The sequence below is a fragment of the Balaenoptera borealis genome, assembly GCF_965194805.1.
Source record: "Balaenoptera borealis genome assembly, chromosome: 2".
In the NCBI taxonomy this organism is placed as follows: domain Eukaryota; kingdom Metazoa; phylum Chordata; class Mammalia; order Artiodactyla; family Balaenopteridae; genus Balaenoptera; species Balaenoptera borealis.
The window spans coordinates 64861995-64889406 of record NC_138867.1 but is presented as its reverse complement, the minus strand read 5'-3'; the positions used below and the strand labels follow the sequence as shown (position 1 = coordinate 64889406).

The window sequence follows — 27412 nt, the reverse complement described above, 5'->3', positions numbered from 1 at the left end:
CTAGAGTGAATGCTTTTGTATATTTAATGAGGATGTTGGAAACCAGAGTATGTGTGCGATAATGACAATGACAATAGTAGTGATGATGACAGCAACAATAAAGGGTAGAAGAAGCTACTCTTTATTGTGCTACATATGTGCCAAAGAAGGCAATTAGGAATTGAAACAATGGGGCAAAAAAACACTAAATAATTTTTTGAAGTTTCTGGATAGGGAAGAAACAGAAAAATCAAGACTTCTCAGTTTAAAGAGACAAAGACCAATGGGATTTTATCAGTTTGCCAAACACTGATAGCGCTAATTCCTACTAACTCCAATTGATCTAATTGCATAGTTTCCAATCAATCTTCCAATAATAATTTGGCTTTCCACATGGATTTGCCTATAGAAATATAAGTGCTGCTCCTATGACCCAGCCTCTCCAGACCCTTGCCCTGTTCCAGCTTTGGGACTGGCCAACTGCAGGACCAAGTTCAATCATTGATTCTTTCAGGGATGCTTTCCCATCATCTATAAAATGAATGAGGTCTGAAAGGAGGAAATAGTTCTTTAAGCACTCTGAACTCTTGCAAATGAAGGTGCCATATACATGTAGGTAGAACTTAATATAATTTATCCTCCAAACTGGAATACTTTTGAAAGCACTATTAATAATTAGGCTGGGCAACAGGTATACATAAAGACTATCATTCTGCACCATCATTGTGAGCAAGGACATGGTTTCCAAATGCTAGCTCAATGACCAGGGGAAATTTCCATTATCCTACTGCAAAATCAGAGAAATGAGGGTCTGAAATAAGTTTTTCTTAAATATTACAAAATATTTCATGCAAACAAAGAAGATTTGCAATTTATGTGTAAGGCATAAAGAATAAAATAACAGATGAAGTCTTTATAAATTTCTTCTCAATCACATTCCTCTCCCTCTTCCCTAGATTTTATCATTATTCTGAATTTGTTTATCCTGAATCTTGAATTTGTGTTATCATTCCCTTGATTTTCTTTATAGCATTACTAGATACATGTGTATCTCTAAAAATATTTAGTTTGTAGGGTTTTTTTAACATCATGTAAATGGAATAATCATTTGGTAGGTATTTTTATAGGATTTTTTTTCTAACATCTTATGTATCAGGAAGAACACAGCATCACTTCTGTAGTATTCCTACCAAAAAACCTCAACCTGAATCAAATCATAAAGAGACATCAAGGAACCCAAATTGATTATTCTACAAATGACTTGCCTATAATTTTCAAAAGAGTCAAGATTATGAAAGTCAAGAAAAGACTGAGGAATTGTTCCAGATTGATGAAAACTAAAGAGACACAACTAAATGCAACGTCTGATTCAGAACCGTATACTTTTGCTATAAAGGACATTTTGGGGACAATTAATGAAACTTGAATGGGGGTCTGTGAATTAGATGATAGTAATGTATCAGTACTAATTTTCTGTTTTTGGTAGTTCTATCATGGTTATATAGGCTATCATTCTTGTTTGTAGAAAGTATAAATAAGAAATTTGTAGTATCTAATTTTTTTCCCAATAGCTAAATGTTCCAGTACCATTTATTGAATAGGCATCCTTTCCACACTAATATCAGTGCTAGTTCTATGGCATTTCAAGTTTCCATACATACTGGGTCAGTATCTGGGCACTCAAGTCCATTCCATTGGCCTTTCTGTCTGTCCCTGAGCCATAGAATCATGTTCATTTTTCCTGAAGAACATTTGGTATAAAAAAATTAAAATCCACTTACAATCAATTTGTACTATGACGGGGCCACCAGTCTGAATTGCTTCCCCCAGCCCCTCCCCCCCACCTTATATCTCACATGCCAGCCACTAAGAGGCTGCTGGCTTTCTGTTTCTCGCACACACACCAAGCCTGTGAACCTGGACGCCATTTCTGGAGGAGCAGCTCCAAGCTCTTGGCTTCACCCCACGCCTTGGCTCCTGCCTGTAGCTTTTTTGATTGTGATGCCTCCATTGCTTGGTTCTGGACACCACCCTCCTCCCCCAACCCCGGACATTCTATGCTTGGAAATGAAACACCAGAGATTTCTTTTCTCAGCATCTTTGGAAAGCAACGGTGTGCTTTGGAAAGAAGTAGCCCTCAGTTAAAATAGGGCTCACTGATCAGCTCAGTGCTTTGTGTTCACCTAGAGGGGTGGGATAAGGAGGGTGGGAGGGAGATGCAAGAGGGAGGACATATGGGGATGTATGTATATGTATAGCTGATTCACTTTGTTATATAGCAGAAACTAACACACCATTGTAAAGCAATTATACTCCAATAAAGATGTTTAAAAAAAAAAAATAGTGCTCACTGATGAGGAAAGCATGCGAGCAAGGAAAACAGGTTATGAAGGCCTCTTCCACACGGGAGCTGTTAGGCCCCAGCTCACAAACGAGGCTCTTCCTTTTGGAGCCCTACAACAGCCTCAGGCAGCGGCTCTCAAAGTGTGGTCTCCTGATCATCAGCACCACCACCACCTAGGAACTTGTTAAAAATGCCTCTTCTCAGGACCCACCCTTGACCTAACTGAATCAGAAACACTGGGCTTTAGGAAACCCTCCAGTAATTCTGATGCACTCAAGTTTGAAATCACTGGCCTAATGAATCTTCAGCCTGGACAAAAGTCTCTTCCCCCAGCTCTTGGGGTTACACAGGTGTGCTCAAATGTATAAAATTACTTTCTGCAGCAGAGCCCCAAGAAATCATCTGTCCGCACAATCAGCAAATGACTCATTGCACAAGTCTTGTCTCCTGAGCCAAGCTCAGGTTTCTAAGCACCTGCTGGGAACCTTCCCCACAGCTGTCCTCCTGGGATGTCAGGCTCAGTGTTTCTTCTCCCTTAACCATCGCCAGCTCCTGTGTAGATAAATGGCACTACTATTCCCTAGCCTAGAAACCTTGATACTTTCTTCAAATCCTCCCTCATCCTTGCTGTTCACATGCAATTACCAAATCCTATAGACTCTAAAGTCTCTGCTTTTCCATGTATAAGGGCTTTCTAGGTGTACTGCTTTTTGCTAAGCATTTTACGTGTTACTTTATTTAGTCCCCACAACAAACCATGGAAGATAATACTACGATTATCATCCCCATCTTACATGGAGGAAACTGAGGTTTAGAGAGGAAGAGGAACTTCTCCAGAATCATCCAGCTATAATATTTCAAAGGCAGATATTTGAAAGGCAGATATGTCTGTCATACAACTCAACAACAAAAAAACAGACAACCCAATTGAAAAATGGGCAGAAGACCTAAAGAGACATTTCTCCAAAGAAGAAATACAGATGGCCTATAGGCACATGAAAAGCTGCTCAACATGGCTAATTATTAGAAAGATGCAAATCAAAACTACAGTGAGGTACCACCTCATACCAGTCAGAATGGCCATCATTAAAAAGTCTACAAATAACAAATGCTGGACAGGGTGTGGAGAAAAGGGAACCCTCCTACACTGTTGGTGGGAAGGTATATTGGTAGAGCCACTATGGAAAACAGTATGGAGGTTCCGCAGAAAACTAAAAATAGAATTATCATATGATCCAGCAATCCCATTCCTGGGCATATATCCAGACAAAACTAAATTTCAAAAAGAGACATGCACTCCTATGTTCATAGTAACACTATTCACAATAGCCAAAACATGGAAATAACCTAAATGTCCATCAACAGATGAATGGATAAAGAAGATGTGGTACATATATACAATGGAATACTACTCAGCCATAAAAAAGAACGAAATAATGCCATTTGCAGCAACATGGATGCAACTAGAGATTATCACTACTAAGTGAAGTAAGTCAGAAAGAGAAAGACAAATACTATATGGTATCATTTATACATGGAATCTAAAATATGACACAAATGAACCTATCTATGAAACAGAAGCAGACTCAGACATAGAGAACAGTCTCGTGGCTGCCAAGAGGTAGGGGGTTGGGGGAGGGATGGAGTGGGAGGTTGGGGTTAGCAGATGTAAGCTATTATATATGGAATGGATAAAATACAAGGTCCTACAGTATAGCCCAGAGAACTATATTCAATATCTTATGATAAACCATAATGGAAAAGAATATTTTAAAAAGAATGTATATATATATATATATATATATATATATATATATATATATGTATAACTGTATATATATGTACACTTTGCTGTACAGCAGAAATTAACACAACATTGTAAGTCAACTATACTTTAATTAAAATAAGTAAATAAGTAAGTAAATAAAAAATAAATAATAAGTAATAAATAAATAAATAAATAAGAAAGGCAAATATGTCTGAAACTGAAATTAAATTCTGGATTTTAACCACCCTTATCTCCTTTTTCCCAAAAGAGCTCTAAAATCATCATTACTCTCCTAGTGATGGTTTCTAACTGGTACCTGGTCTTCAATTAACCCTTAATAACGCCTTCAGGGATCTTTCTAGGAAGAGGGGGCATCCCATCACTCAAATCTTCCATGGAACTTCACTGCCTAAAGAATAATTCTAAACCCCCTAGTGCCTAAGGCCCTCCACACCCAGGCTCCACCTTCTTCCCCAACCTTGCCTCCCACCCCATTCCTCCAACCTAAATCACATCCTGAACTTTGCATCTATTGCTGCTCAACTCAGGCAACCTGAAAGACCTTTAACCATCCAGGCAGTGGTACTTATCACTCAGATTCTCCCACTGTTTCAAAGATGGCATATAAACATCCCACCAGTATGTGTAAGTTAAGGTGGTAATTTTACAATAAAATTGAGAAATAACTCCCTCAGTGACCAAATGTGGCAGATTGTATTATTTTCCACAATTATCTCATACTATTCCCTGGGGGAGGATTATCTTTTCCCTGTACCACTGACAGCAGACTTGGCCATATGACTGACTTTGGCCAGTGGAATTGTAGTGGAAGAGCCTTAGATGACTTCCAAGCAGAAGTTTGAAAAGCTAACAGGTGGTTCACTGAACTCCCCAGCAGGAAATAGCAATGTTCTAGTTAGGGCCTACTGCATCAGCCTCAGTCCCAGAGTAGAGATAAGATGGGAGAGAGCCACAGCCAACTCACAATAGACATACAGCAAAAGCAAGAAATCAAACTTTGGTTTATAAGCTATGGAGCTTTCCAGGGTGTTGTTGTTGAGGCACCGTCCTGACTAAAGAAACAGAGATTTTTTTTTTCTGTCTTCTTTCAATGGAACCGATTAGCTCTAGTCTGCATCCCTGACATCAAAAGAAGTAGAACTTGGCCAATAGGGTGGGTGTGTTCTGTGTAACAAGAAGATGCTTGACCTGACTGTCTTGGCCTTTCCCTGGGGCAAGTGAATAGATAGAAACTCAGCCCAGCTGCACCACAATCTAGATGGGTAATTACTATCCCACCCCCTAGTGCCACATATAGGAGATGAGCATCAGCTGCGAAAATGTCCTAACATAGGGGAGGGTGGAAGAGGAGAGCTGTGTCTATGTTCCCCACTTCCAACAGGCTCCTGCTTGAGGAGCCTCAGTGTCAAGAACTCAAAGCCATTGGCTCAGGTGGCTCAGCAGTTGGAAAGAATTGGGATGCACCCCTTCCTCAACCTGAGCCAGTTCATCCCAGAAAGGTCAGACTCAAGGCTGAACCAGATTAAAGCCAGGGGACAAAGAAGAACCTCCCGGTCACCCAACACACCTGTCTTGGTTGATGAGGCCCTATACACAGACTGGGATTAAGCTCAGGACAGACTGGAAGACTCCTCCTGGCTTGGGGGCAGCTTATATGCTGCCTTCCTCAGGAGTGACCACTGTGCTTTTCACCTCTGATCCAGTGATCTCCTCTGCCCTTTCTGTAATAACTAACCCAGGGTTGCCTGTGACAACATTGGACTTGTTCCTGAAGGTCAGCTCTGATGACACTTCCTCCACAAAGCCTTTCTTCCTCTGACTGTCAACGATCTCCTCATTCTGGAAAGCGGTGGGTACTGTGCCAGACTGATTGAATTCTACATCCCATCGTCCACAGCAACATCCTTGAGTAGTCACAATATTTATCATAAGGGAGCAAGAACACCCCACACATTCTCTCTTATTTTTTAAGCCTAGCATTGATTGACCAAAGCCAATATAACAAACAATTTCAAATGAAGCATGACATTGGCTTTAAGATTAGTTGCTAAGAGATAACCTCATTGTAACTTCAAAATCCACAATCTCATATTAACCTGCTTGATTCAATGTAAACTTTGTACCCTTAAGAGAGAGACAATCATCACTAAGACTCAGGCTTATAATCAGTGTTTAGGGAGTGAAGAGTGAGAATAATTGTACTTCAATCACTTTTTAAAAGTATTTATCTGCTGACACTAAAAAAAGTTCAGGTACCACAACAAAGTGAATACAGTTAGTTCCCCCCGCCTGAGGGGGATACAGTCCAAGATCCCCAGTGATGCCTGAAACCACAGACAGTACTGAACCCTGTATATACTATGCTTTTTCCTATACAGACACACCTATGATAACGTTTAATTTATAAATTAGGCATGAAAAAGAATATCTGAATTGCCTGCATCACTATTCTTGCACTTTGGGCCGTTATTAAATAAAGTGTTACCTTGACAGTTGATCTGATCGTTGTCACGGGAGGGATAGAACAGGATGGCATGAGATTTCCTCATACTATGCATAATGGCATGCAATTTAAAATTTATGAATTGTTTATTTTTGGAATTTTCCATTTAACATTTTCAGACCGCAGGTGACCATGGGTAACTGAAACCACAGAAAGCAAAAACCGCGGATAAGGGGGAGACTGCTATATACTTATCCCTAAATCACACATTTAAAGATTGTTACGACTGTAAATGTATGTTATATGCTTTTCACCAAAATTTTTAAAAAGTTAAAGTCCAACTAGATCTACATAATGTGCCTTGGAAGGTCTCAGCGCCTCTGAATCCCCCCCCCCACCCCGTATGTGACGAGGGTAAGTCAAGCTGTAAGGGAATGCTATAGGCAAGAACCATTCTGTAGCTAAGTGCAGTTCTGTCTTTGCTCCACCCGCATATTTGCTCAGATCTCCTGTGTCACTCACCACAGCAGGGGTGCTCTAAGCCTCACGGCCTGCGCATGAATGTCCTGGGGCTGCCATAGCAAATTCCCACACACTGGGAGACTTAAAACAACAGGACTGTGTTCTCTCACAGGCTGGAGGGCAGAAGTCTGAAACCAGGGTGTCAGCAGGGCCATGCTCCCCCCTAAGCTCTAGAGGAGAATTTCTCCCTGCCTCTTCTGAGCGCCCGGTGGTTGCTGGTTACCAGCAATCCTTGGCACATGTTGACTTTTAGATGCACCACTCCAACCCCTGCCTGCATCTTCACATGGGCCTCTTCCCTGTGGGTGAATTTCTCCACTCACTGGATTTAGGGCCCACCCGACTCCAGTTGACAATATCTGCAAAAACTCTATTCCAAAATAAGGTCATGTTCATAGGCACCAGGCTTAGGACGTCAACGTACATTTTTGAGACACAAGTCAACCTACAACAGTCTGAAACTATTTTTTTCTTCAAATTTCTTTGGCCAAGACAAAAATCTTTCTAAAGGGACATTATGAAGAAAGTAAACACAAACAAACAATAGCAACAATAACAATACAACAGAAAGTACAAAGGCATGAAAATGGAGATGTTTATTCAAAGATTGTTGAAGTCTGGCCATGGTTTGACTTGTCTGCCAGAACACATGAAGCCCCCTGGGGAAACCCTCCCCAAAGCATCCATTTCCTTCTCTTCCTTTTAGGGTTCCAACTCCTACAGGCCCAGGTGCCTTCCCAGATGGTCAGTGGAGGTGGATGAGCCCCTCCTGAAAGGTATACACACCTCCAGTTCCTCCGGGAGCTCTCAGGCTGCCCCATCACCTTCCTCAGTCAGAAATGTAAAAGAACAGTTTCCTCCCCAGTGCTTATAATTATTACCCAACCACCATTGTTTTAGATCCGGCACAAACCACATAAGGGCCCTTCCTTTGGGGCCAGACAGATTTCTCTGGGCCAGCCCAGGAGGCAGCGGCAGACTTGCAAGTGTTAGAGGGTCAGGCACTGTCGCTGTGGCTTACATTCCAGCTGGCCCTTCTCAGCCGTCCAAATCTACTCACAAAGACCCTGTTCCTGAACCTTAAGGGATACAGTTTTGACTTTGCTTGGAAGAATAAATCCCCACCTTTGTGAAGGTAAGTCAGAGCCCTCCCACTAAACCCTACATCACCATGGCACCCGAGAATCCCCTTCTCTAATTCAGAAGGGTCTCTTTTGTGAAACTCTGCAGAAATAGCCATGGTGGCACCTTTGGCTCAGTCTGCTAGGTCTGAGCAGAGGTGACTACAGTTAGTGTGCAGTCTTTCTAAGTCTTTCATAATCCCTTTAGAGTGGGAACTCCACCTCCCCTGATGCTGCTTCTCCTTTCCTCCATCTCTCCTTTCCTCAAAGAATTGTGGGCTACGGTATTCAGGAGCAGTTTCCTACCACCACCTCTCCCTTCCCCCCGCCAATCAAGTCCTCCATGCCTCCAAAACACCGTATTATGTCCATGCCATTCCTGCATCCTCTATAGCCTACGAAAGAAAAGAAAATGGCAACAGCAAAATAAAGGAAAAAAGGACTCTATGAACTGAAAGAGACAGCAGGGATACTGTTATGAATATAAGGACTACCTGCTCCCATTGCTTGCATTCTAAGCTTCAAGTACTAGAAATAAATAGGCAGGCTTTTATGTTGAAATTTTTTTGTATCCCCAGACAGCCAATCTCACATTTAGGGCAAGTAATTTCCAATCTGCTGAATTCTATTGTCATTAGGAAGGTAAATAGTAGAAAAAAATCAGTGAAATTTATTAGAAAAAAAGTTAAATAAATATATTTGTATTTTAAAGGTGGTATTATCAGCTTCTCTACTGAAGGATTACAGTACTTTAAAAGCACATTGTCCACATGCTTCTTTTTTCAGGTTGTGTTTAACTCTATGTTGATTTGGCAGTATCTATCAAAAGGCTTTAAAAATTTGTACATTTTAACTCATAATTCCATTTCTAGAACTTACTGAAAGAAAATAATGAGATGTATGTGCAAATATTTATAGACAAGGATACTCATTTTAGAATCATTTACAATAACTACAAGTTGGAAACAAATGTCCAACATCAGATTATTGGTTAAATAGATGATGCTACATCATTATAATGGAATATTTACCACATATTAAAAATTATACTCAATGAATATTTAAGGATATGAAGGAAAATATTGCATACACACTCATACACATACATCAGATGGGATTCTCTGGCTGCTGGTAACAACAAAAAACAATTTGAAATGGCTTAAGCTGACAAAGGTGACTTTGCAGTGCACTGGGGAAGGGATGATACTTCATGAATGGGACTGGATCAATTCTTTGTCCATGAGGGAAAAACTGCATTTTGATTTCTACCTTATAGCATATATGAAAATCAGTATCTATATATGTAACCTAAATGTGAAAGCTAGAATAAAACAGGAAAACTTTTAAAAAGAAACATACGAAAATCTCTCTATGACTACAGGGGTAAGGTAGGCAAAGCTTTCTTATACTGAACACAAAAACTAATGGTAAAGAAAAAAAGATAAATTGAATTTTACTAAAATAAACTTTGGTTTATCAAAAATCACTAAGAGAGTGAAAAATTAAGCTACAAAACATTGGGGGGCTTGCAAAACATATATCCAGCAAAGAACTCATATTCAGAATATATACAGGAATCCTACCAAACAAGCAGACAGACAACATAATAGAAAAGTGGGCAAAAGATTTGAACAGAAATTTAAAAAGATACCCAAATGGCCAATAAATCAATAAATATATACAAAGATATTCATCTTCTATAGCCATCAGGGAAATGCAAATTTAAACCATAATGTGGTACCACTATATAACCAACAGTTAAAGAGAAATAGACAAATAATACCAAGTGGTAACAAAGATATGAAACAACTGAAACTCTCACACAGTGCTGGTTGGAACTCAACTTTGGAAACATTTTGGCAGTGTCTACTGAAGCTGAACATAGGCATGCCACAACCCAGCAATTCTGTTCCTAGGTATTTACCCAGCAGAAAGGGTAAACATACTCACTAAAAGATAGGTACCAGAATGTTCATAGCAGTACCATTAGTAATAGCCCCAAACTGGAAACAACTCAAATGTCCACCAACAGCAGATGAATAAATAAATTAGTGCATTTATAAATTGTACTACTGTATAGCAAAGAGAATGAACAAATAATGCTACAAACAACAGCATGGATAAATCTCACAAATATAATGTTGAGCAGAAGAAGCCAAAAACAAAGAAAAAAAATATTATGATTCCATTCACATGAAGTTGAAAAAACTAATTTATGGTTACTTGCAGATACTGGTTACCTAAGGAAGTGGGAGTGACTGGGAATCAATTATTGTAATGGTCTTTTTCTTAATATACATATATTAGATGTCTACACATGGATTAATAGCATACATGACTATACGCATATCAGCTTTGAAAAAAATTCATCATGCTGTAAACTTGTGATTCATTTTCTGAATGTACTTCAAAATGAAAGCTATTTTAATGGCTTAAAAGGGTAGAGGTTTATTTAACTCAAGCCACACAAAGTTTAGAAGTAGGCACTAAAGAATGGGAATGTTGTCTCAACAATGTTGTTGAGGATCCCGGCTCCCATCTTTATGCTCCTTCATGCTCACCATGTGAATTTCATCCTCAAGGTTGCAAGATGCCTGTGATACCTCTAGGCATTGCATCTGCATTTGAGGAAGGCAGAAGGCAAAAGGCCCAAAATCAAAGAACCTACCAACTGAGTCTAGATCTGTGGAATTGTGCATACTGTTTATTTTAGTCATCACTTTCCATAGTTTCCAAAAGTTCCACAGTGATAAGTATTAAGGTTATTTTTAAAAAGAAAGCTCTATACATGTAAAAGAATGAAATTAGAACACCCCTTAACACCATACACAAAAATAAACTCAAAATGGATTAGAGACCTAAATGTAAGACCGGACACTATCAAACTCTTAGAGGAAAACAGAGGAAGAACATTCTTTGACATAAATCACAGCAAGATCTTTTTTGATCCACCTCCTAGAGTAATGGAAATAAAAACAAAAATAAACAAATGGGACCTAATGAAACTTCAAAACTTTTGCACAGCAAAGGAAACCATAAACAAGACGAAAAGACAACCCTCAGAATGGGAGAAAATATTTGCAAACGAATCAACAAAGGATTAATCTCCAAATTATATAAACAGCTCATGCAGCTCAATATTAAAAAAACAAACAACCCAATCCAAAAATGGGCAGAAGAGCTAAATAGACATTTCTCCAAAGAAGACATACAGATGGCCAAGAAGCACATGAAAAGATGCTCAACATCACTAATTATTAGAGAAATGCAAATCAAAACTACAATGAGGTATCATCTCACACCAGTTAGAATGGGCATCATCAGAAAATCTACAAACAACAAATGCTGGAGAGGGTGTGGAGAAAAGGGAATACTCTTGCACTGTTGGTGGGAATGTAAATTGGTACAGCCACTGTGGAGAACAGTATGGAGGTTCCTTAAAAAACTAAAAATAGAATTACCATATGATACAGCAATCCTACTACTGGGCATATACCCAGAGAAAACCATAATTCAAAAAGACACATGCACCCCAATGTTCATTGCAGCACCATTTACAATAGCCAGGTCATGGAAGCAACCTAAATGCCCATCGACAGACGAATGGATAAAGAAGATGTGGTACATATATACAATGGAATATTACTCCGCCATAAAAAGGAACGAAATTGGGTCATTTGTTGAGACGTGGATGGATCTAGAGACTGTCATACAGAGTGAAGTAAGTCAGCAAGAGAAAAACAAATATCGTATATTAACGCATATATGTGGAACCTAGAAAAATGGTACAGATGAACCAGTTTGCAGGGCAGAAACAGAGACACAGATGTAGAGAACAAACGTATGGACATCAAGGGGGGAAAAGCACGGGGGGGTGGTGGTGGTCGTGGGATGAATTGGGAGATTGGGATTGACATGTATACACTGATGTGTATAAAATTGATGACTAATAGGGACCTGCTGTATAAAAAAATAAATAAAATTATATTTGAAAATTTTAAAAATAAAATAAAAAGAAAGCTCTAATTGAATGGGAACAAAGCAAAAATAATTTTCCGATTTTGAACTTCAAGCCCCGTAGAGGTAATTCACAGGGTTTCCCATTGGGCTGAATAACTAGAGACTCATTTCTATGCCTATAGGGGCAAAAAGGTAGCCCCAAACTTATTCTTGGGAGAGTGCAGAACAATGCACGGCTCCCCACTTCTCACATTATAAGGTGCACGCAAAGACTTTGTGTGGGGGCCCCCTAAATGCTACTCTTTGGGAGCAGAGGTGTTTCTGACCTGAAATGACTTGGGGAAAATGGCAGCATCCCACACAGCCAGGGCTGGTGTGTAGGTGTCTGCTGCTGCTGTTCAACGCTCAAATGCATATTTTATCCATTTTCTGGAGCTCTGCAGGGTAGAACTTAGCTCAGAATAATTAAGGAGAAATGCAAATCAAGAAATAAGCTTAGTTATAGTTTAATTCACTGAAAGAAGACAAGTAAAAAGCATTATAAATATTTCAACAGAGGTGATTTCCTGAAAAATGCCGTTGATCAACATTTTTTTCCTTAGAAAACGACCTTTGAAATAGCCTGTGTTTTGAACGAGTCAGGTTTATTCTCCCTATCTGGGTGATAATGCTTGACCTTGAGGTTTCAATCCTTCACTCACCTCCAGTCATTGAGAAAACTAGGTGACCGGCAAACAGACTCTGTTTGGAGCTTCTGCTTGAAGGACCCAAACATTTTTCTCCTTCTGACTTACAATCCAAGGACTGTTTGGAGACAGCCCTCAAATTTTCAAGTGGAGAGAAGTAGGAAGTTGACACACAGTGATTCTGAATGGTGAGAAGGGAAATTGTGTTAAAGAAGAACCAAAACTCTATATGATTTTCAGACTTCACTTTCAACAACATTTATTTAACACCCGATTTGTACGGGGCCCTAAGCTAAAACCTAGGGTCTTCAGAGACAATCTCTCCCCCACAGGAGCCCTCCACTGCCATGCCCTAGAGTCATCCCCAAAGCCACTCCTTCTGCCTCCCTCCTTCCCCCCATCCCCAAGAGCTACACTGATCTTTGAGTCCCTCTCAGGCATCAGGCTATTTCTCACCTCCTCACCTTTACTCTACGTCAGGCACACTCTCCTCTCCCCTCCTCTTGCCTCCATAACCCACTCCCTTCAATCTGGCCAACTCCTATTCAGCCATCAGGTCTTAGCGCAGGCATTTCTTGTAAGAAAGCCCACCTAAGCCCTCCCAAGTTCCTCTGCCTACACTTTCACTTAGAACTTCTTTCCACTGAATAAATTTAAAAAGGCACAAGGAGACAAAAATAAAATATCTTTTATGACTATACCTCTGGAGTCTTGCTTATTCAACACGCTAGTGTGTAAAACTAATATTACTTGGTCACAAGATATGTTCTCTCCCTGCTTTGTACCCCATGATTCTTCAGCCTATATGCTCATTAGATCTCTGTGCTCCTGCCCTGGCCTCCTTGAAGGTGGGGATCGCGTCTTACTCATCTTCGTTCCCAGCAGGAATCAGTGTGGTATCTTGATATGGTAGATGTTAAAAAATACATACTCAAATTGAACATAGTTAAATGTAATATATTGAATTGACTCTAAATAAAGCTGGGCACTAAGCTTGCACCATCAAGGAGTCTCTATTCAGTCTTCCCAACTGGGTTTATACAAACTGGTTCAAGTTCACAGTAAATATGGAAACAATACACAATTTCCCGTGACAAATTCAAGAAAAACTCTAGGCCACATAGTGAAGTTGGTGCCTTTAAAACCAGACTTTTATAGAAATGAAAACTTGGAGGTCTATTGAATACCTATCAATAATGAACTGGTTGAGTAGTCTATGATCCATCTTTCCCGTGGACTACATTTGGGCATTAAAATAGTGATGTGAATCTGTTTGTTGATGTGAGAAGATGTTCATGACATAGCTTTAAGTAACAAGAGCAGACTATGTAACAGTGATTTTATTTACATTTTTTAAAGCATGTGTGTGTGTATGCGTGCGCGCACGTGCGTACAAGGGAAAAAAGAGAAGAGCCTAGGAGGACACACACCAAATGTTAACATTGCTTCCCTCTGAGTGGTGAAATTAAGGATAATTTATCTTTTGCTCTAAATACTTTCCCTGAATGTTTGCAATGAGTAAAAACAGGAAAATATTAAACTTTCATTGGAGATACAATGGCCATGGATAGTATGCCATGGAGAGCATGCCAAGGGGTGTGTGAGGACACTCTGCTTTTCTGAGGGGTGCACTAGGCTCTTTGATTGTAATAAGTCCCTGCATTATAGCTGAATTAATAACAGGTAAAATCTTTGCTATTGTCATATGCTGGCACTCTGCTAAAAATTTTACATACGTTAATTCTTTCATTTACATGACACAACAACCCTTCCCTGCTTTATTTTTTTTTATAGCACTTATCACTTTCTGATACTAAACAGTTTACTTATTTATCTTCTTTATTGTGTGTTGTTCCTCTCACTAGAATGTGAACTTCCTGTGGGCAGGGCTATTTGTTTTGCTCACTGCTGGATCCCTAGTACCTATGGCAGTGCCTGGCAACTTAATTAGTTCTCAAATAAATGAATGAATAAATGAACAACCTTATGACATAATAACTAGTACTGTTCCTTCCTTACAATGAGGACTCTAAAGGAGGCTAAACAATTTGCCCAAAGTCACACACTGTGAAGGAGCAGAGCCATGTCTCTCTCAACACAGATCTACATGATGATCTGTGTTCTAACCCACTCTCATCAGTTACAACAAATCCTTCAATGAGTGTCCTCCTCCTCCCCCCACATGCAGTCAGTCCACAGGAGAGACAGTGAGATGTCACATAACAACTTTCAAGTGTGGTTTCCTTCTGACTATTAAATTGGTAAGATCTTGACATAATAGAAGATGTTCTATCATTTGCAATGGTCATCTAACAGGCATGATATTTTTTCAGATCAAAAGCAGGAGGAACAGGGTCTAGAAATCTAATCAAGTATTCACCAAATGAAAAAAAAAAACACTAGAGCCTGGAAAATGCCCTTAAGGCATCCTCTTTTTTTTTTAAATTGTGAGTATAAGAATTTGGACTGAATAGATAAAACCCCCAAAGGACAAGGATTTTCTCAGGGAAAAATCCTCAGGGATGATGCAAGGAGAAAGTACATGGAGCAGCAAACCCAAATATTTGGGCCCATGGCTGGTCATGGCAGTTTAATAATGCTGACCATTAAGATCTTGCACATAACTTGCCTTGCTTTCCACATAACCAAACAATCTTTTGACTTACACAGAGCTTCCCATGTAAAAATCTGTCAGTTCTCCTGAGCATGTGGGATTTGAGAGGTAAAGAGCCACAGGTAGTATGTGCAGCCCAACACTGACCATGGTGGGTACCCGCAGGTCTTGGAGCTCAGGGGCCTAGAGAGAGAATCCTCTGACCAGAGATGTATGTTCTCCAGCCCCTTTGGCAATTTGGTTTCTCATTATAGATTAAGTGATTGGCATCCTAAATTATCAATCAGTCTTCTGTGGACTTGATTAATGTGGGTGAATCCCTGTGGAACTGACAACCTTTGGAGCTCTGACCAATCCAATTCCTAGATCTTCAGTGGGAAAACCAGCCCTGAATTGTAATGACAATTCTAACCTGGGAAAACCAGGCCCTTCCCCCATACACACACATGCCCACACACACATACACACACATATGAAATATGCACAACATACAGATGCACACACAAACACACTCACATACACACTTATATACACACCTGTGAGGCCCTGTTTGAGGCCCCGTTTGGCCAGGCAACTCCCTGGATGACGTCATTATCTCATTTTCCCTGTAACTGCAAATTCATGCAGCTGAAAAGACATGAAACATTTCCTTCAAATTTGCTTGTATGTCTCCATCTTTGGTGGTTGCCAACTTTTCATTGAGGGTAAACAGACTCAGTTCAACACAAAGTCAGCCCAGGTACAATAGCAGTTTTTCCCCACAGTTCTGCACGAGGCTGGTTCTAAAGGCAGCTAGTCAGCAGGGCTGCTCCCCTAGAAGCAGGGAGCGAGCAGGGCCCCAGGGTTCCTGGACAGAGCTGAGAAGGGGACAGAGAACACCTTTTCTTCTCTCCCACCCACACACCAGGCCCTTACTTTGCAGGAGCTGAGAGCTGGCAAAGGCCAGCCCAGGGGACCTTTATGAAACATCCTGTTTAATGCTGAAAAACGCAATACCCAAACAAGTGAAAAGCCAGTTCTTTGAGACTGCCATTGCATTACTCCTCATACCTGTTACTTCTTGTTAACTCACCCAGAATACAACCTAAAGTCCTTACTTGGCCTTTAAGGGCATTATGAACTGGTCCCCAGCTACTGTCTGCAACCATAGCATTCTCTCCTCCTTGATTATTCCACTCCAGTCCCATGGCCTCCTCACTGGTCTTTTAACACACCCCCATGCTGCTGCCTCAGGACCTCTACACTTGCTGTTCTTTCTGTGGGGAACACTATGGCTCTGCAGATATCCACATGACCTGTTCCCTCACTTTATTTAGGTCTTTATTCAAATATCACCTTACTAGAGATGCTGTCCCGTCATACCTACAATATATAGCAGTACCTGCCTCCTTTTACTCTTCATTCTCTTACCCTGATTTATTTTTCTTCCTAATTCTTATTCCCCACTGACATACTATGTATGTGTTTATTGTCTGTCTTCCTCCACTAGAATATAAGCTCCTTGCAAGCAGGGATTTTGTCTGATTTGATGACTGCCATTTTGCCAGGGTCTAGAATAGCACCTGACCCATAGTAAGTACTCAATAAATCTGTGTTGAATGAATGAAATGTGCTTCTCCTTCCCCATTTTCCTTTTTCCTATTTATTTTTCCTGAGGCCCCCAAAGTTACAAAGTCCTCAAATAACATGTTGACTCTGGAAGTGTATCATTCTCCCTGAAGTGCCTAACATGTAGTAAGGTCCTCCGTGGTGTTGGGCAGCCCAACACGAAGTCTGGGAGCTCGGGTTAGGTTGAGAAAGGATTTTCAATTATTAGCTAGTTTGTACAGAAATCCACGAAAGGGAAGATTCTAAGGGATTCTAAAACCATTCTAAGGAGTAATGGCCAAATTCACCTTTGGAAAAGAAGTGCTCTTTGGTTCAGGGAATTGCATTTAATGGACCTTTTAGTTCTGCAAAGAAAGGCCTAAAGTCTGGGCAGGATAGAAGAGGCTGAGATAGGAGGGCACAATTTTGCTCTCAGTCTATTACAAATGTGTCTACATTGGTAAGAGAAGTGTTTTTATTTTTATGCTTTCCAGTTGCACTGGCTGATCTGAAAAAAACAAAGTTTAAACAGAGCTAGAAACTTAAAGAATAAAGTAGAATGGAGAGGTTTGTCTGTTCAATATGTCTGGAAGACTGGGCTGAAGAAGGTATCAGAGGGGGCTCCTGGCAACATGAGATGCTTCACATTCAGTTTTATTTTGTCTCATAATCTATGAAGAAATTTCCCTTATTAACCCCAAGTCTTCAACAGAAGCTATGTTAACCGCTACCAATGTCAGCCTTGTGTTAGCACTGCCTTAAGGAATCAATGGAGACTATGTCAATGTTTTGGATGGTGAAGGTCAAATGGGACCAGGGAAGCATGAAGAAGTAGTGGGGAGGTGGCTAGGGGTGGTGGAGGAGAATTTGGAGGACAGAGATGTCAACAAGGAGAATGTAATCATTTAGAGAAATTCTTGGAAATTTGACATAGGAATCAGAATTTCTTGCAATCAATATAATATCAGTATTTGGATAGTAAAAGAAAAGGGACTCGGAGAGAATGAGAGATTTAGGGACTTTGGGGTCCCTAAAGTGAATTCTGCATCACAGAATTCAGACTTGAATCTCAGTGGTTATCTACTTTTAAAACTTTATTTAACCATAGAAACCTGTTCATCAAATAAACTATTATATAGAACCCAGCAGGTAAAACAGAATAAAACTGAGCCACTGTGATGGAAAGGGACAGAGGTTTGAATTTATGCCCACTTGGCTTTCCCATTGGATCCCACGTTGGCCCTCAGGCCCCTCTGGGGAATCCCAGTACCCCAGGAACATAGTTTAAAAACGATGGATCTGGAACTCAAAGCAAGAATATACTCTTTAATATTCCAGATGGTTGATCTTTCAGCCTGACTCTGAGTGCTCATTACCTGCTAAGCAGCATGTCTCTGAGCCAGCTGTCATTGATGGGGTGTTCTCCCTTCTCTTGAACCAAATTCCTCAGCCCTGGGACTTCTACCCACTTGTCCTGGAAGTAAAAATCAAAATAAGCCTATTCCTTCCATATAACAGCCCTTCAAGTCTTTGAAGACCTCTTATTTCCTTCCTTAACTTGTCTTTGTTCCAAGTTAAACATTCTCAATCCTCCAACTATTGGCAAAGTATTCTCACAGTTCATATGCTATTTGGGCACCTGAAATTACTGATATTGATTACAGAAAACAAACAGCATAGATAGAGTTAAGATCAAAACAGGGGCACATAAAAGAGGGGTACAACCACACACACTATGAGGGTAGTAAAGGAAAATGAGAGATGTTGATCTGCTACTCTGAAAACTGTACAGAAATATGTCCTCCCCCCTACCCAACCCTGCCCGCCCCTGGCACTGTGAAGTGGGCTGGAAATCAGGTCGAACTTCATTCAGCTCAGGGCTGCGCCCTGGATCACTCCCTAGTAGTCACCAAATCAGAGATACGAGGGGACGGCTATCGACAGCGGAGGCACTCAGCTCTTACTATTATTATTTTGAAAACATCCCCCAGCAGCTGGGCTCCGGAACTCAGGCCAGTAAGTGCCTAGCATGGGTTCATTCCCACTAGTCTTAATTGACCACGTGTGTATCCACACAGTTATTGATCCTTGCCTAATGCCATGGACTCTATTAACTAAAAACAAGTGACATTCTGTAACCATGGGTCCATCAGTTGTTTCGGAGCGGGATGTATCAGAATGTCAGCATCGTTTAGTGGTAATTATTGGATTTATCTTAGGCACTGGCTTTGGTGGAGGCTTTAGGGGTCAGGGAGGTGAGCTGCAACACTTAGGGCTAGTTGCACAGCTAGAAAGTATGCGACCAGCTCAGTATGAGGGCACCCCACCAACCTCCCTGAAACAAAACTTCGGCTTCCTGCTACCGAGGCGCTTCACACACACCCTATTGGTGGCTTGAGGCTTGGAGACACATAAATGTTGTGCATACCAGCAGTGGGCAGACAAGGAAAACTGCACTTGACATAGGAGGGTCCTTTCAGTGCCGATCCTGCCTCTGTGTGGCTGGACCATATCCTTTGCCTGTGATAAAGCTCTTCCATGAGTATAAACTGCTTCAGTCCTGTGAGTTCTTTCAGAGATGATTAATGGATAATTAACACAGTAAGGGTGAGAAGGGACTTCAGATACAAGCCATTCTGCGGCCTGAAGGGTGCTTCTGGTGGGAAAGTGTTAGTGCTTGGTGCTGAAAGCACACAGTTTTGTAAGTGGGTGTGATGAAGTACAATACTTAGTTCTGTTGGATGTTAGGGAAGCACGTCCAGAAAAACAACAGGCGCATGCTCTGGTTTGCTCCAACAGAAAAATATTTCTAACTTTGACAAAGAATGTATCCAGCCAGAGTTGCCAGGTATGTATGCAAACAGATAGAGAAGGACCACAGTGTTCATCTTCATTTTTTTTCTTTTTCCCACACGCTCCTTTATTTTGGCCCTGTACCTGTTAGGGGCAACACTGTGGTTTCATGTATGTGGTTTCATGTATGTGGTTTCATGTATGTGGTTTCATGTATGTGGTTTCATGTATGTGGTTTCATGTCTTTTTTCCACAAATAGAATATTATACATGCTTCTGAATCCTAAATAAGGTCATTGGTATTGAAGAAAGAATCAAGGTATCCCACGTCTGCCAGGACTATGACAGCATTGACAACAAAACAGAGACTTGGGAAGGAAGTCAATTCAGGAGGGAAGAGAATGTGTATATATGAATGGATGTATGTGTGCATACATGTATATTCATATGTGTACATGTGGTATGTGTGTGAGAGAGTATGTATACACACGTAATTTTCACACACCACATATATGTAGAAAAAAATGATCTGTGATTAAAAATGAAACAAAATATAATCATTTTATTCTCTTAGCTCAGGATCTGAGCTATATCTAAATCCGGGCTCTGCCACCTGCCGGCTGTGACTATGTACAAGTCAGTTAACTGCTCTGAGACTGGTTTCCTCATCTATAAAATGGCAATTTTTATCGTGCAAGGTTCTGACGGGGATTAAAAGAGATAATGCATGGGCTATACATGTTATTAACCATCAACAGATTTCCAGAAGAGAAATTTTGACCAAAATTTGCTAACTTCCTTTCTTTTCTCTGAGGATCTGTGTTGTGAGAAGAGGAAGGGCAAGGAGGGAATGGAACTCAGAGAAGAAGGAGCAAGGAGGAGGAGGACATGAGGAAATGACATTAACTTCACTCTGCTTGTCTGCACTGGAATAATCCCCTAGGAAGCAACCAGGAACTCGCCTATCAGTCAACAGACAAAGGCGGCTAAAACGTGATCTCCTGACCCCACTGTCCTCCCTGCCACCATCCACTTGCTACGGAGTCAGAGACAGGAGGCCACTTACTGGGGAGGCGGTGGAGGGCTGGCCACAGAGGGTCTCCAGCATCCCCTGTCAGGATGTTTTATAAGCTGAAAATGCTGTGCCATTTCACATGCTTCTTTAATCTCATGTTTACAATTATCCTGAGAAAAAGACATCACTAAAGCATCTGAGTTGCGTAACGTGCTGACCTATAAGGGCTGAATCACGATTTGAACCTAGTTCTTCCCATTACTACACGGCTTCCTCCTCGATAACCAGAGCTGCTTCCAACTTGATGGTGGGCGCTGCTGGTGTCCTGTCCCATTCGCCCCAGCTCACCTGAGTGCAACAGCAGCTGTATTAGAGGGTTGTCAGCCCACTGTCAACTGTGTCAGGCACCTATGTTTCTTGTGCCCTTGGAGGGTTTTCTTGTGACCACAGGAACTTGCAAGGAACACAACCTGGAAAGGCAGGGAAAGGGAATTTAATGTCCCCTAGGGTCCCCTGGGGCAATGCTCAACCAACTGGGGTTGGAGAGGAGCACTTACATTTCAGCCTCTGGCATGTTCTGAGTGGTTTCTGGGGGTCCCCCCAGCATGAGCGAGCCCCAGGTGTTAACAGTGTAATAATCCACCCATAAAACATGTCCTTCATCCGCTCTTGCCCCTTCCTGTCTCACTTTCCCCACTTCCTCACACATGCTTCCTCGGACACCTCTTGTGTAAAGAACCCACGCTAAATCTTTACCTCGAGATCTACTTTTGGAGGAACGCCAACTGAGTCAAATTCTAAATTCCGTGTGGTTGCTGCCACTGTTGTTACTGTTTTGAATTACACTACATTCCCAGCAAAAAAGTAATAATGACCGTAGGTTGCTGATCAGTCAGAACCTCATTAACACTTTTAAGCCTTGAAAAAACTGAAGATAGTGTTTCCCATAAAGCAACAAGTTATTCCTCCTGTTTCACTAAGTACCCTTCTTCCCAGCAGCTGCTCCAATTTCAAAGCAGGATGATGAAGGCTTTGAAGGCACTCTGTTAATGCAGTTACAGATCCAGTTTGGGTACGCTAGCTATTAAACAATGGATTTCAGGATATATGCCAAAAGTAGGACACTGTCTCTCGACGTAAGAAAACTGAATTGGTAATGTTAAAAAAAAATCTGGGGCTTCCCTGGTGGCGCAGTGATTGAGACTCTGCCTGCCAATGCAGGGCACACGGTTTCGAGCCCTGGTCTGGGAAGATCCCACATGCCGCGGAGCAACTGGGCCCGTGAGCCACAACTACTGAGCCTGCGCGTCTGGAGCCTGTGCTCTGCAACAAGTGAGGCCGCGATAGTGAGAGGCCCGTGCACCGCGATGAAGAGTGGCCCCCGCTTGCCACAACTAGAGAAAGCCCGCGCACAGAAACAAAGACGCAACACAGCCATAAATTAATTAATTAATTAATTAAAAAAAAAAAAGAGCCTCTTATAAAAAAAAAAATCTGTAAGTATGATCAAAGTATTTATATTATGGAGAACAAGAGCAATCATCTCAACATGGCATTCTAGATTTATCAACTCTGCACACATATTTTAGGAAGATTTTGAGAGATTTCAATACAATATCTAAAAATGACCCACCATTTTATTTTTAGCAAAAAGAGATTCTCAGTTTCTGGTAGTTGTCTGTAACTATAGGCTGAAAATGTTTCGATTTTAAAACATACATGTGTAAAATTCTCACATGAAAACGAGCGGTAGCACAACCCACTGCAGCGTGATGGCTCTTTATTCGCAGTTTGTCCCGTCCAGAGATGCCAGACTCACAAGTCACATGCAGTAAGTTCACATAACATGTTTTGTTTTATAGACTCTAACCATTTATTTAACAAAATGGAAATTTCTAATATCTAGCACTTTTCTACATTTAAAATTTCAGGGAAAAGAGACTCGTGTTCTACAGTATATAATGATTACAAAAGAGTTCGTTATCAGCTTTGAATGGTTAAAACACTTTCTCTGCTGATTGGGACTCCGCATCCTTTAGTGAGGTGAGGTGACATTTTTCTTGTGGAAAAGGCCAGCGTTTCTTGTCGGAGAAGATGTACCACCAGCACAGCCTTCCCTTCACTCAGACCTGTCTATCTGAGGATTTCTTCTACCAGGGAAACAGGTGGGAGTCCATTTCACTATTTTGATTCCCAAGTCAGGTATAAATCCTTTTAACTTAGGGAAAAACTCAAACGTATATAAACCAAAAGGCGGAGGTTGCTTTTTCCATCCTCTTTACTCACGTGACGCTCTGGAAAGTCACAGTTTTCTTGGTGGTTTTGCTCGCGTGCCAACCACGGTGCATGGAGCTATTACTAGCGCTAATGTGCAGAAGACGTTTTGAATGATGTCTAGCACCCACAGGAAAGAACCACGGAGCCCCCACATTTGAATTTTGTTCTTGCAAACTCTAAAAGCCAACGATCACTTGTGCCTTGCAGAATCTGGGGGCTCTATTCCCAGGTGCAAAGTGCATTTTCCGGGTTTCTCCAGAGCAAAGGCAGGGTGGACGCCCTCATTAAACCTGTGCCTGATGATGAAGAGCAACTGTCCAGTCTCAGAGTTTATAAACAGGAGCCTTTGGGTGGTGTAGTCCAGTAGGATGCCCACTCTGGCGGGACGCTCCGTCACGTGGACATCGCTCACAATGCCACTGTAGAAAAATGTGTATCTGAAATGGAATGGAATGGGAATTGAAAACTTTGGAACTCTTGAAGGACCATGATAAAGAAAATCACTTGGAGAAAACCGATTTTGCAGTTGTTCACCTCAATTCACAATGAGTTGCAATAACATTGTCCCAAATACTTTAACCAGATCCCTCCTAGATGCTAAAATGCATAGCTCTTCCCAACAGACGCGTATTTTTAATAATTTTGCTCCTTCTACATTAGGAGGCAGTCCCAGAATAACCAACATATGCCTCCCTTGTGATTTTTCTCAACATTTTAATTCTTTCCCAACTGCCCACGTGTTTTAACTACCGCATTCATGGTATGTCATTCTTTTGAATAAAACTCCTTTGAGGCTGCTATGTACTTTAAAAAGTACCACGGGCTTGCCTTCCATAAAGTGTATTAATTTTACCATTTAAAAATTTTGTAAGTAACTTACATAAGGACCTTTATGAAGTTTAAGAAATATTTCATTATTTTTGCCCAACTTCATCTTTTGTACACTCCCACTGCCCCAAATCAACTTTCCTTTTCATCTTCTCAGTGTTTTCTGCACCCTTACAACCAAGGTGGGGGGTTGCCTTTGATTTCTTTCTTCAATTCAAACAAATTCAGTTCAACATGTAGTCATTGGGCACATCTGTGTGTCCTGTACTTTGCTAGACCTCTGCACCTCTGGGGGATATGCAGACCATAGCATACTGTCCTTGCCCCCAGGGAACCCATACTCTGCGGAGCAGGAACGAAAATTGTTGATGACTTAAACATGGGCTGAGGCTGAGACTCCAGCTTAGAGCACAGATTGGTAAAGTGTTTCCTTACACATTTAATGGACCTGGTTTAGTTGTGAAAGGAAAGGTTCAAGGCCAGGCTGGCAAGGAGAAACTGCTGAACAGAAGAAGTTAAATTGCTCTATGCAAAAAAGTAACACAAGGTGGGAGTTTTCTCCTGGTAATCTTAGAAACAGAGGGTGGAGCCCTGAAAGCAGGAGAAGAGAATAAATGAGAGATGGAAGAGAAGAAAAGAGATGAGGGACAGATCGGTGGATATGATAGGTCTGAGGGTGGGAGTGACACTGGGCAGACTGGGGCCGGAGAAACTGGGTGACTCTGGTGTGGCTGAGAAGGACAAGGACCTTGAAGACCTGTGACATCTCTCTTAAAGGCCCAGAAGCTTGAGTGCAGGAATATTTAGGAAAAGGCAAGTTAGCAATTTCCTCGCTGAATGAAGCTCATGTGAAAGGGCAGAGGTTCACGGGGATGGAAGGTAAGAGAGACTTCCACAATGATAAAGGACCTCTTCAGTGCCTTGCTGATGTGAAATATGGCAGAACATTATGAAGTTTTAGAACCTGTAAAGCACAAAGAGGCTGCAGGTGGCAATGATGGAGAACAGCAGTGGGCTGTTGTTGGGCTGTCCAACTTCATCCTTGGAGAACAGATGGAGAACAGGCTGGGGCTCTTACAAAAGGGGCTTGGGGAGCAGATGGGCTCACATTCAGCCAAAAAGAATGGTCAGGACTGGATGGGGAAAAAAGGGAGAAGGCAATCCAAGCCGTCGGGGCAGCAGAAGCAGTGATGAGGTGGCAGAGTAAACCTGTATGCCATGGAGAACATCACCATCTGATTGACGGGTTAGGAGGGGACATGTGAATGACTTTGAGGATATTACCTGGGTAGGTAAGTCAGAGGCCAGGCTCTAGACCTGCCCTGTCCAATATAGTAGTCACCAGGCACATGTGGCCACTTAAATTAAAATTAAGTAAAATTCAAAATTCAGTTCGTCAGTCCTATTAACCACATTTCAAGTGCTCAAGAGCCACATATGACACCATTTTTCTATTTTTGCAGAATGTGTGATTGCGCAGCACTGGTCTAGAGGGTTCTGAATGCCCATATAAGCCATTTCCCTACCCTGCTTGGAAGGTCCCTGGTGCCCACAGGCCCAGCCCTGGTCAGTCCCTGAGCTAATCGCTACCATGGAGGTCAAGGAGGGAAAGACATTCCTTGAAGCCTTGGACCCACCAGTTCTACAGGGCCTGGAATTCGCCCTGTCTTGTTTCTGCCTCTATTTCCTACTGAGCACATCACTTCCTTCTCCAACCTGCACTCTGGCCTGAAACCAAGCCTATCTGCTGCGGCCTGACTCCCTCCCTATCCTTTGGACTGCTGGTCCCTGTTCAAACAAAGGTCATCCAGAAGCCTGATTCTTGACATCTGCGTGACCCTGGAACTACCTGTGCGAGGTTTCCCACCTGGGTAGACCACCCCTGTGAATCTCACTGATGGCCCAGAATGAGCCCAGACTCCTCTCCACCCTGGTGGCTACTCGCCTCAGGACTCCTCATACTCCAGCCTGGTCACATTCTTCCTGGCTCCCCCCTTCACTGTGGTCCCACCTGAGTGTCGACACCACTGTAGATGGTTGTAGATTTTTGAGCAGAAAAGGAAGGGACGTGATGCAAATTATGTTTGAGAAATATTTGCCAGTTGTGACACATAGCATGGCTTGGAGTGGGTGGAGACTGGAAGAAGAGCACAGGCATGTTGGCTGTGGATGAAACTAGTAAAGGAAACAAAGCCTTGAACTAGAGAAGTAAGTTAGGAACAGACAGGATGAAATACCGTTGATTCTTTCTCCTTAGACTCTCTTCATTTCTCCTATCCAGTTGTGACATCTTAAAGCCTGATGCAAGTAGAATCAAGAGTAATACCGCTTGGTTTAAATCATGAAGCGAGAAAAATGGAAAAACACAGGAGGGTCTGCTATAGCAGTACTCTCAGTAACCTGAAGGCCAGGGTGCTCTAATTTGGAACACGAAATGAGGCATTTAAGACCTGACATCTCTGTGCGGTGACCACACACGGCACACTCCTCCTCCCAGAATCTACAGAACCTACCCTGGGCCCACAAGAGCCAAAGACCAAAGTTGTTGAACCTGCTGAATGAAATGAACAGTTCTGTTTTCTAGAGTCTAGAACTTTGTATTGGACTCTCGTCTTTGGTTTGGGTTCTTAAGGGTTCAAGTGTCTAAGGAAATTTTCATGAAATCAATACCTAGTTCCAGCTCTAAGTCTACCGATTATAAACTCTGGGTTTGAATGATTTTTCAGCTCTAGGAGGAGGCTGAATATCAATTAATCATCATGGCTCTGCCTTGATGGGATGTGACTTTAAATAGCTCTTGGAGATGGTGTCCTTATGAACCATGTCAGAGAATCAAACTCTGTCAAGTAGGATGCAGGGAGAGATGTGCAGCCAGAAATATGCAAAATCCCAATCTGTGGGCCTTTTTCTGGGAACTTGCGAGCACTGCTTCCTTTTTAAGCATTACATTTGAATAATTCCTCACATTTGATTCTTTACGATTTCTAAGTTCTTCCTTGTACCTGACTTCATGTGATGCTCACAACCCCAAAATGTAGCAGACCAGGCATCACTGTCCCCTGACAAGACAGATGAGGCACATCAGATCTGCTCATTAGATTAACCAACTTCTGGTGAGTAGTCAATAGGAGGCTAGTAGAGAATGGAGCCAGGACTAAAATCAGGTTCCTGGCTCCAGTCTCATGCTCTTTTATTAGACTATCTTGTGTGCATATTCAGTTCATAACATGCTCGCCTTATCTAACAACAGGTTAACAGCTTTTTCACGTCAAGCAATTAAACAATACTAATGAGACAGGCTGGGACCTGGGACCCTTTACTGCGGCACTTGCACCTGGACAAATGTCTTCTTGAGCAACAAAATACAAAGAAACTATAAAGGACTAAAAATAACTGCATGCATGTCCAGTTGGGGCAAATTATGAACAACAAGATACAAAAAGGCCAAAACCCA

General features: G+C 41.6%; 2 protein-coding genes across 11 annotated transcripts in view; both read right to left on the bottom strand.

The window, feature by feature from the left end:
• The window catches only part of LOC309622445 (uncharacterized protein), a 52491-nt gene extending 31170 nt beyond the window's left edge, over nt 1-21321 (bottom strand). For 2 of the 8 annotated variants that reach the window (XR_014240879.1, XM_082378507.1), the window contains exons 1-2: nt 21202-21321; nt 18422-18519 (exon numbers count right to left, since the gene is read on the bottom strand). Coding sequence is in view for 5 of the 8 variants with exons in the window: in XM_082378507.1 (XP_082234633.1) it covers nt 18422-18455 (34 nt within the window). In the remaining 3 variants the exon portion in view is untranslated. The other 6 variants (XM_082378505.1, XM_082378504.1, XR_014240878.1 and 3 more) reach the window with 5 other exon arrangements.
• A 1295-nt stretch (nt 21322-22616) lies between these two features.
• CMYA5 (cardiomyopathy associated 5) overlaps nt 22617-27412 on the bottom strand; it is a 113415-nt gene continuing 108619 nt past the window's right edge. For all 3 annotated transcript variants that reach the window (XM_082374639.1, XM_082374637.1, XM_082374638.1), the window contains one exon: nt 22617-23567. In XM_082374639.1, the coding sequence (XP_082230765.1) occupies nt 23321-23567 (247 nt within the window). In that variant the 3' untranslated portion in view covers nt 22617-23320. The remainder of the gene's footprint in view (nt 23568-27412) is intronic.